General features: G+C 53.3%; 1 protein-coding gene across 1 annotated transcript; it reads left to right on the top strand.

Moving 5' to 3' along the window:
* Positions 1 to 1990: 1990 nt before the first annotated feature.
* Positions 1991 to 10807, top strand: VRK3 (VRK serine/threonine kinase 3). The gene is made up of 12 exons (XM_039560075.1): positions 1991 to 2098; positions 2173 to 2498; positions 3968 to 4020; positions 5697 to 5763; positions 6505 to 6589; positions 7037 to 7139; positions 7498 to 7590; positions 7778 to 7910; positions 8668 to 8788; positions 9071 to 9129; positions 9754 to 9902; positions 10490 to 10807. Exons 1-11 carry the CDS (start codon positions 2004 to 2006, stop codon positions 9900 to 9902), a joined length of 1284 nt encoding a protein of 427 aa, XP_039416009.1. The 5' UTR covers positions 1991 to 2003; the 3' UTR covers positions 10490 to 10807.
* Positions 10808 to 10830: the final 23 nt, after the last annotated feature.

Genomic DNA, 10830 nt, shown 5'->3' on the forward strand with positions numbered 1-10830 from the left:
GAGCCACTGGTCACTGCGGAGGGCTTGGGGACAATGATTTTGATTCAGGAATCAGGGGAAGACAAAATATGGGGAATTATAAAGTAGAATTTGGTTGTGAGCTGTAAAACCTGCCTGCAGAGGCACATGGCAGCACAAAGGAGCACATGGGGGGACAGAGAAGCTTGTCTCCACCGGACCCTGGGGGGAGGAGGTGTCACATGGCAGACCCCTATAGAGAGGAGCCTGCCGGGAGCTGATGGACGATGGACGGGTGAACAGTGAGTCATCATCCCACAGAGGGACACTGAGAAAGTGTGCTGCTGATGTGGCAACACGGGATAGGTCACACCATATAAAGAAATACTGTGCCTTAGAAAAGTGTATAAAACCAGTTCATTCCTTTGAATAAACGATTCAGATCCCCTGCAGGTCTGGGTCTGAGATTCAATCACTGACCCAGAACACCACCCACCAGCCTGTTAAGGGAAATCCAAACAAATCTGATAAAGGGCCACTTCTTTTCTGTCAAAATTCTGAGGGGATGCTTTGGTTAACAAAGGAATTGAGGCTGTACCTGCATGGGATGTGGGAAGAGCTGGAACTGAAGTGGTTGTGCAGGGGGGTGGCAGTGGAGGTGAGGCAATTCAGTGTCCTGCTGCTGCCTGCAATGCCAGGGGAAATAACAGAGTGATTGTGGAGTGCAGTATCCTGATGGCCATGGTGGGCAGGAACGGAAGAATCCCTCCAGCCTGCCCTGTCGTTCCTGACAGTGTCCAGGTGCTTCAAAAAAATCCCAGCAACAGGCTGCAGAAATCGATTCGAACACATGCCAAGCTTCCCAGAGTCATTTGGCAGAGTTCTGGCTTTGCTGGGACGTTTTGTGTGCTTAGTGAATGTTAGGAACACGCCCTAGCACCTGCAGTGATTGAGAAGGGGCAACCAGCCCGTGGCACAATGAGGTCTGTGCAGCACACCCTGTGTGGAGACACTTCTTCCAAGCCCTGGAGCTCCACGGTGGGCTCAGTCAGGGGGTTCATACCTCAGGTGTTATTTCCTGCTGCATTCCACCACTGCTCCACCTTCCACCATTGGCACACCAAGCTCACTCCTGCTTCACGCTAAGCTTTGGTGGGAGCAGCTGCTCCACTCAAGCTCTTCATACGATGAGCAGTTGCCTTCCAGATCCGCTTTGCTCCTTTCTCGCACACAGTGGCTGGTGTTCCACGGCTCACTGAGATGGGCTTTGAAAAACATCTTTACATGTGAGGTGTTCTGTGGGACAAGAACCAGGTCCCTACTGCCCCCACCTCGCCTGCCTCTGCTACCCCTTGCTGGGCACCTTCCCCAGGCAAACCCTGGCTTCAGCCCACCTGATGGGAAAGGCTTCAGTCCACCTACACCTCTTTTAAGGAAACGGTGCCTGCTTGAGGTGTAGAATGTACGCAAGGGATGGGATACACAGGTGCATACACTGAATACACAGCCCTGTGCCACAAATTAACTCCTGCGCTCATTAACTTGTGAGCGCCTGTTCTGCAGTCCCAAGGTCCTTTCTGAGTAATTTTCTGGTGTCTTTTATGCGAAAACACTCGGCCCCAGAAGGCAGCGCCGGGGGCACGGCCTGAGGGGATCCCGAGGCTGCGCTGGCCCCCGGAGCAGCCTGACCTCCTGTGACCTCCTGTGACCCCGGAGAGCCCGCGGGCCGCGGGACCGCGAGCCCCGGTGCCCCCTCGGAGGCCCCATGCGCCCTCATAGCCCCGGCGTCCCTTCAGAGCGCCGATGTCCCCTCACAGCCCCGGTATTCCCTCACAGCCCCGGTGCTCACTCAGAAGCCCTGGTGCTCACTCAGAAGCCCCTATGTTCCCTTCAGATCCCGATGTCCCCTCACAGCCCGGGGGTCCCGTTAGACATCCCCTATCCCCTCAGACCCACGGCGCTCCACCGCAGCCCCGCTGCCCTGCCAGGCCGAGGCGCGGCACGGGCGGGCGCATGCGCGGTGGTGCGGGCGGGTCCGGGGTGCCATGTCGGGCCGGAGGGCGCGCGGGCGGCGCGGGACGGGGGCAGGGACACCGAGCCTGGAGCGGCCGTGGGCGGAGGTGTCCGGCGGCTCCCCGAGGTGCCGGGGGCGGCGGGAGCGGGGCGGTGGAAGCGGGGCGGCGGGCGGGCGCTGACGCTATCCGTGTCCCGCAGGCCCAGCCGGTTCTGCCCGCAGTGCGGGCTCGCCGTGGAGCCCGCGTTCCGCTTTTGCCCGGCCTGCGGCGGGAGGCTGCCCGCGCCGCCCGAGGAGCACACCGAGCCCGCAGCGCCGGCCCCGAGCCCGCCGCCGACCTCCAGCCCCGTCGCCTCCCCCTCCCCGCGGGCGGCCGCAGTCCGGCTGGGGCCCCGCTCGCCCCGCAAGCCCCGGCCCGGCCCGGCCCGGCCGCTCCCGGCGGACACGGTGCTGACGGACCAGGGCGGGCGGCGGTGGAGGCTGGTGCGGCTGCTGGAGCAGGACGGCCGCGGGCTGGTGTACGAAGGTGCTGTGGGGCCCGGGGCGGGCGGGGGCCAGGAGGCGAGGGGGGCATGTCCGGCTCTGGGTTCGGCGACGGCTGTGGGAGCATCCCGAAACCCCCAGAGCCCGCGGAGTGGGTGACGCTGCGGTGTCCGCCGGCCTGGCAGTGACCCACAGGGCTCGCAGGATCCGGCATTCATACAATTCATACAATATCCTGAGCTGGAAGGGACCCACAAGTACCCTGGAGTCCAGCTCCCAGCCCTGCACAGACACCCCAACAACCCCACTCTGGGCATCCCTGGCAGCGCTGTCCAAACGCTCCTGGAGCTCTGGCAGCCTCGGGGCCGTGCCCATTCCCTGGGGAGCCTGGGCAGTGCCCAGCACCCTCTGGGGAAGAACCTTTCCCTGATATCCAACCTAAACCTTCCCTGGCACAGCTCCAGCTGGGAGCTGCCCTCACTGGGCATCTGCCTGTCAGCCACTCTGCCACCAGCATAGTATCAAGCCGAGGCCAGGCTGCTCTGTTACCATGAAGTGTGCATCGTTGGGGCCACACTTCCTCTTTCTGTTCTTTAAGATCAAAAAACTATTTGCTGGTAATGTACAGGAGTTCCTGTGCTGTAAGGGGTGTCACTACTCACTAAATGTCAATTCTCAGCCTGTTTGGGGCCAAAGAAAGCAACTACACCACATAGGCTGCTTCTCAGCCATTTAGTGAGTGCTGATCTTTTCAGTCTGTTTGTAAACTTCCAAAGGGGAGTTTCTGATCTTCTCTCTTGTTAATTTGGAAACTGCCCAAGAGGAATTTTCTCCATTACCAAGTTTTGCCTGATACTTGGCTTTACTTTCTTTTTCATTATTCAAGCTGTTGCATAATAAAGCCTGAGCATCCACCTATGTGTTTTAAAAGACGTGATAAAAAGGAAAATCAATAGTGAAGGGTGCTTTTATAGAAATAGGTTTTAGGTGATGAGCTGCAGGTAACCTGTGGATAGCACTTGGTCTTAGAGCAAGAGAAGAGGAACTGCCCTGAGGCCAAGTCATGGGTGCAAATCCTTTTGGAGAAGGGAGGCCACATACAACTCTTAACATCCATACAGAGCAGAGGGACTTGGCATCCCTCACAGATTTGTCAAAACCATGGAGTGAGCTGGAGGGAATGCTCAGCAAATAAATTTGGGGATGCCTTTGAGGTTCTACTAATGATCTATTCTTTATATACCCCTCAAAGCACCCCCATACTGTAGCCATGCCCCGATGCTTCTGTGACTTAAGCAGAACTGCACTCACAGCATGTCAGGGTGCTGAGCCCCTGGAACAAGGTAAGAACTATTTTGTAGTGATCTGGGAAGGCGCTGTCACAGAGGTTGCTTTGCAAAGCTCAAGGGAAAGAAGCAGAGGATGAGTAAATCCAGCTGCACAGGCTGCACTCAATGATTCAAAACCTCTTTTTGATGCTCCTGTAACCACATCTATTCCATCCTTCCACAGCGCAGTCAGCATCTGGAACCTGTCCTCAAAAGCAAAGCTACTCCCTCAAACTTGTGAGTTTTGATCTGTTTGGGTAAGGAATAGTGCATAGAGTACTGTGTGTGGACCTGTTTGGCTGAGAGTATCTGAAGAATCTGGAGAGAATGGTCAGAGAGGCCCCTGCTAGGGAGCTGGATACAACCCTCTGATGGTATTGTGCTGGGATTTCAGTACCAGTTGGCTTTTCTGTTAAAGGTATGAAGAAAATGGATACAAGGACTAAAAAAACCCCGAAGCCTTAATCACAGAAGGTTGCTGCTTTGATTGACCAGGCTCAGGAACCTGCAGAAGTGAACTTGGTGGTGTGAGGTGGATACCTTGATTCAGGAATATCAGACCAACTTTTCTCCTCTCTGGCAGGTGTGCACACACCCTGCTGAAGTCTGGGGAAACTGGAGAGGTTGGAATTTGGTGCTGTGCTGAGGCTGTGTGAGAGCCAGCATGGAGACACTGTGTGAAGTCAGAGCACACTCTGAAATCAAATAGGAATTATAGTTGGAGTTCTGAGCCAGCTTTCCAGGCACTTGTCAATACCTTGGGTTCTCCAGAAATGTGTTATTTCCAGTTCTGTGGTGGGAATTCAGTCAATTGATTTTCAGTAGCTCACAAACCAGAGCTGAAAGACTGTTTTCTTGTCTGCTGTGGCTCTTGGGGGTTGCTGGTCTGTAGGAGGGCCAGTGCTGACTTATGGCTCTGTGGGGCTCTTGCAGGCACTCAGATAATCCCTCTGCCTTTTGTCAGAGGAGACATGTAAGAGGATGGAGAAGGAATACAGTGTTGATGAGAAAAATCTGCTAAGTGCCACAAAACTAAAACCAGTAGGTGGGAAAGTGTAATCACTTCTGTAGGCAACACTCCCAGCTTCTCTGTTTTGTACCTTTTGGCTGCTCGGTGGTCTGCTGAGCACTGTGGAGTGTGATATGGCACATGAGAGCATTTTGGCTCTGGGGTTTGATGGCCCACATGGGCTCACAGGCAGGATGCAGAGTGAAATACCCTCTGGGATGTGGTCTGTGTTGTCGGGAGCCTGCTGTTCCTCCAGCTACCTTTGATACCAGTTTTGTATCAAACCAGGTAGAACAGAACACTGCTGCTTTCTCCCATGCATGATAGCTGCTGTTCTGAGTTAGTGTGGAATGAGTGTGTAGGCACAGCCATACTGAGTGTAAACTGTGTGTAGTCGAGGTCACTCGATGACAGCAAGATCTCAAATGTTACAAAGGCAGACTTTTTTCTCTCACTTTCTCACAGCTAGAATAGATATTACAGCTCTCTGTTGAGACTTGCCTCAATAGTTTGTAGAAATACCCTCATCCCTGCTGTGGCTGAGAAGATCATGTCTGGCTCCCTTTAACGTAAGAGCTCTGGGACCAGAGCTCTCTCCATGCTGTGCCTGGGCTGCACTGCCTGGCTGTTGTTAACCCTCAGACAGCTGTAAATGGGCTGCTGGAAAGGCCCAGCCTGAGATGGCCCCTCCCCTGCTCTGTGCTGATGCTCAGAGTTTATGTGGTTGTTAGGGGCAGCATTAAATAGGGAACCAAGACACCTGAGCTCTGTTCTCAGCTCTGTTAGTTGATCTTTGCTTTCCTTAAAATGAGTAGTGAATGTTTTGTAGAAATCTTACCCAAGTTTCCCTTTCCAGCAGGATGTGTGTGGCTGAAGTAATGCTCCTCCTTCCTGTTCCCTTTAGGATACCAAAGATGGGAGGATCTACAATGAACAGAATTTCTTCCAGCGAGCTGCCAAGGCAGGCACAGGTTGGTGCTTCTTGGGAGGGCAAGGACTAAGGATAACTGGCATTCCTCTCTCAACAGTTACGTGAATCTCTTGGAAGGCCAGGCTAGGATAAATTAATCCCCTGCTCAGTTAGTGCCAGAGTGCTGAGGAGTTCAGTCAGTGCCAGTTCTCCCAGCAGTCGGTGTGCTGTAGGACAGTGCAGTATGAGCACAGCTTTCTCACTCTCCTCACTCTGTCTTGATGTGTCTGGGAGCTGTCCAGCTCTGCAGCCTGACTCACCTTGGCTCACTCTCCTGTCCCTCTTCCATGGGTGGTTCTGTCAGCTGCTCTCTGGTATCAACTCCATTGATCCCAAAACCTGAGCAAGAGCAAAGCTGCCCAGAGAATGTGGGCAGGGGGGATGGAGGAATTTATGTCAAATCTACACTTCTAGAAGAACTGTAAAAATCTGCTTGTCCATCCCCCTCTCTCTCCCCCCTCTCCTTGTTTTCCCTAGCCCTGTAGCAATCCTATGCCTTAGCCTGCTCTGGTATTCCCAGAATCTTCCCCGTTCTATTCCCGCTCTACAGTGCTATATGCATTGACATGCCAATACTCCCCCACATCAGACTGGAATTCTGGGAACAGAGTCAGCATGAGAGGCTTCCCACTGTCAGCTGTCCAGGGCAGAGCAGACCTTCAGAGGAGGAGCATCCCTAACTCCTTCCTCCTGGAGCTCCTCAGCAGCATCTGCTGCACTGTCCTCTTCTCTCCCCTTGTAGTGGAGAAGTGGAAGAGGTGGCATTCCGTGCCGCTGCTGGGCATCCCCAATTGCGTTGGCTTTGGACTGCATGCAGACAGCTACAGGTGAGATGACCGAGCTCTTGGGCTGCCTGAGCATCTCTGGCTTTCCCTCTCCTCTGCTTGCTGTCTGCTAGTCCTTTTGTCATTGTCCCCTGGGCTCCTGACCTTAGGCACTGCTCCTGTCATTTATTAAATGCTTTGCCTCTCATTGCTTTGTTTCCTTCAGTCCTTGTGTTGCTGGTGAAGTTACTGCTTTTGCTGCTCAGGACAGGAGACACCTTATTCTGGTCCTTGACACTTAACACAAAGGGGAGACTCAGGCTGTGTGTCTGCAGCACATGACGAGCACATCTGTCTCCTTTATAAGAAGTTTTCTCTTACCAAAAGTCAAGAAGTGTTTGCCCAGGTCAGCTTGGAGTCGAAGTGGGGTCCAGTGGATCACTTGACAAGTGTCACAGGGTCTCCAAACCAGGCAGGTACTGCCATGTGCAAAGCCCTTTTCTCCTGCAGGTTTTTGGTGTTCTCTGACTTGGGGCGATCTCTTCAGTTGGTCCTGAGCGATGGCCTGCACCTGCTGAGGGAGAAGGCAGCTTTTCAGATTGCAATTCGTGTGGTATGTGGACAACCAATCCTTCCCAAGAGACTTTTTCAGAAAATACTTCTAACTTCCTTCTGGATCGCCCAGAGGTGTTCTAAAGCTCCTCCAGGGGCTTGGGTGGGGTGTCTTAAGTAGCATCTTTCAAGCCTCCTGTAAACTTCAGTAGCATCCTTTCAGCACTGTGTCACCTTGAAGGAATTTGGGATAAGAAGAATGACTAAGACCTGACCTTTGAACTTGAAGGCTGTGAGATGTGGTGTTTTTAGTGCTCTTCCCCATGGCTGCAGGGAGCTGGGGAAGGTCCAGCTCAGTGATAACCAGGGTGCTGCAGGAGCCTGCGTGGATCTGATATGCTTCCCCTGTTTATTCCCAGCTAGACTGCCTGGAGTACATTCATGAGAATGAGTATGTGCATGGGGACATCACTGCTGAGAACATCTATTTGAACCCAGCAGACCTCACACAGGTAGGGAACAGGAGCAGTGCTGCCAGGGAAGGGCGCTGGAAGTGGGATTGTGATAGGGGACAAGGGAGCCCCCAGGTCCCTGCCTTGGGCAGCCAGCAGAGCAGGCTGGGCAGTGCTCAGGCAGGGGCTGTGGGGCAGCACTGGGGGCTGCACCTCACTCAGGTGGGTGCTCTGTGCTGGCCTGCAGGTGACCCTTGCTGGCTATGGCTTCGCGTTCCGGTACTGCCCCGGGGGGAAGCACGTGGCTCGGCGCGAGGGCAGCAGGACCCCTCACGAGGGCACGGTGGAGTTCATCAGCCTGGACAGCCACAAGGGCGCAGGTGGGTCGGGGTTTGTGACACGTGCTGGAGCTGTTCCTGTGGTGGTGCCCTGGAGCTGGGGCTCCTCGCTGGTGTTGCTGGTACTGCTGCTTTCCAGGCATTCACATGCACCAGGAACTGCGTTCCTGTTTGGGCTGTTCACTCCTGCCTCCTGATGGCTGCTGTGTTGGGACTTGCCAGGTCACTCAGTGACTGCAGCAGGGATGTTCCTGCTCCATCTGGAGCCTTGGCTGCTGGAGGCGTGTGGGGAATAGAAAACAGCCCTTTGTGCTAGCTTAGCAGGGATCTGTTTCAAGCCAGACTGGATCCCTGCCCAAAACAGATTTGCAGCAGGCTGTGCTCTGACCTTGAAGCAATGAGAGCTGGAAGGGCATTTAAATCATAGAATCACTTTGGTTGGAAAAGACCTTTTAAGATCATTGAGTCCAGCTGTAAACCCAGCACTGCCAAGGTCACCACTAACCCAACTTTCCAAGTGCCACATCTACATGACTTTTAAATCCCTTCAGGGATGGGGACTTCACACTACCCTGGGCAGCCTGTGCCAAATTCCATCCTTCTCCTGGCTGGGATGTGACTGCTCTTTCACAGTGTTCAGGAAATCTTCCCTCAGAGGCTGGGAGGTGATTCCTAAACTATTTGAGTTAGCAGGCTCCCAGGAGTATTGATATCCCAGAGCACATCTCATGAAGCTCTTGGATTTCTTTACTTCTGCCCCTTCATGAGTGACATGTGAATGTCTCGTGCTTCCCATCAGGACCATCTCGACGGAGTGACTTGGAATCTCTGGGCTACTGTCTTCTGAAATGGCTCTGTGGCATTTTGCCTTGGTCTGATGAGCTGGACAAAGTAGGAGCTGTGGTGGAACAGAAAGAAAGGTAGGAGAAGTCATCTACTCTTTTGGGAAATGCTTAGCAGAAAGCAGCAAGGGGGGTTTGTGACTGAAATCCCCTGGTCATGTTGGGCTGTGGTACATCCTGCAGCCAAGGCTGAGCCTGGCCCCAGGGTGTTTGGTGAACCCCAAGTTCTGCTTCATCCAGAACATGGCCATCTGAATTCAGCCTTCTGGGGATTTTTTTTGTCCCTGTTGTCAATGCCAGGTGCTCAGGCACCTGGTCCATTGCTTCTCACCTGACAGGACTCTATGCTGACTATTCCAGGTACAGACAGGATGTGAGATGCCTTCTCCGACTGTGCTTCAGGCAGAGATCCATTCCAGGTATGGGCTTGCTCTCAGTGGCAATGGGACTCAGGGATGGAGGACTGACTGTGCCTGAAGCCAGAACTTTCTCTGCTGGGCTGCTGGTCCAGAGTGGCTTCTAATGGTGATGGTGACCAGGCATGAATTATCTGGCAGGCTGGGAACAAATCACTTGTTCTCTTGTACAGGAGAACAAGGGCTGCTTCCCATGATCTGCTTTCATGAACCTTGCTGAAGGGACAGGTGTGCTGGTGGGTTTAGAAATGCAGCATCTGGGGCTAGAGGTCACTTCCCCATCCCATTTTGTTGCCCAGAGAAGCTGTGGCTGCCCCATCCCTGAAGTGTCCAAGGCCAGGTTGGACAGGCTTGGAGCAACCTGGGCTAGTGGAAGGTGTCCCTGCCCATGGCAGGGGGTGGAAGGAGATGGGCTTCAAGGTCCCTTCCAACCCAAGCCAGCTGGTGATTCTATTTTATTCTGTAATTCTGTGATTCTGTCTTTGAGCTTCATATTAGCTGTGGTTTGGTTTTCCTCTCTGTGCAGCTGCCTGGGAGGGTGGGTGAGCTGGCCATAGGACAAGCAGTCTGAAATGGCCATTTGGCAGCTGGAGTTTCTGTGCTGCTCCAGTGTGAGTCTCTTTGCAGATGGCCTGGAGAGCTACCTGGAGCAGGTGATGGCACTGGAGTACGAGGAGAAGCCTGACTACACGGCTCTGCGGCAGCTCTTTGGGAAGGCACTGGAAAAGATGAAAGCTTCAGCTTATGACTCTGTGGATGTCCGAGTAGTGCCCTAGGTGAGTGCTGGGAGCTGCTGCGTGTGCCCTGTGCTGCCACAGGCAGGTGAGGGCAGAGCAGGCGCGGCTGTGACATCGCTCCAGCTGAGACCAACCTGCTCCTCCTGTCATTCCCTATTGAAACCAGTCCAGTGCTACACAAAGCCAGGCTATGTTTCCTCAAGTTTTTCTGGAAATAACTTGCTCATGAAGGAATAGAACAAGGGTTACTAAAGGCTGAAGGGGGCTGCAGGGCTGGGGAGGTGATGCAAACTCATGCCATCTTGGTAATTTTTTCTTTTTTTAAATCTGAAGCTCTGGGCTGTACTTTTTGCTTTTCTCTCTCAGAAAGCAGCCTGTAGTTCTGGTTTTAGTGCCTCAGCCCTGAGGCAGTGGTGGTTCTCAAGCCCAGGTGCTGTTTTAGCCATGAGGCACCTCCAAGAGTGAGGCTTGATACAGAACCAGATACGGTTTTAGTGCAGGGCTGCATCAGCCAAGGCTCTGCATCCAGCAGCAGGAACACAGAGCCAACTCTTCACCTAATTTCCTCTTTGTGGGAAGGAGTTTAAACTGATTCATCTTCCCCTTCTCTGCTTTTATTTTTTCAGATCAAGAAAACTTGCACAAGAAGAGTTCAGAGCTTTCTGCAGTGAGGCCTTTCCCAGATATATTTTAACTTTTACTAGTTTTAGAATGAGAGAGGTTTTTATAAGCGTTTTCTTCCCATGTTAATGTGACCCAGTGCTGAAGTCTGAGCTGCTGCTGTACCAAGTTAATGTGAAGACACTCCTGCATGGCAGCTCAGGGGAAGCAGTAGCTGGAGAACTGCAGTGGAGCCACCGTGAGCCAGGAAACCGAATCAGGGATTTTCTTTTTTGAACGAGAGTGGCAGTACATGGTTTTGTAATAAACTTTGTGGACAAGTACTCAAGGCTGCTGTTGGCTATTT

This window comes from Corvus cornix, chromosome 14 (genome assembly GCF_000738735.6).
Source record: "Corvus cornix cornix isolate S_Up_H32 chromosome 14, ASM73873v5, whole genome shotgun sequence".
NCBI lineage: Eukaryota > Metazoa > Chordata > Aves > Passeriformes > Corvidae > Corvus > Corvus cornix.

Bases quoted from the DNA above. Each gene is read 5' to 3' on its own strand.
- VRK3 (XM_039560075.1), top strand. From the start codon at position 2,004: ATGTCGGGCCGGAGGGCGCGCGGGCGGCGCGGGACGGGGGCAGGGACA. The intron at 6,590-7,036 runs GTGAGATGACCG...TTTCTCCTGCAG, and splicing joins CTGCATGCAGACAGCTACAG to GTTTTTGGTGTTCTCTGACT. The intron at 7,591-7,777 runs GTAGGGAACAGG...GCTGGCCTGCAG, and splicing joins ACCCAGCAGACCTCACACAG to GTGACCCTTGCTGGCTATGG.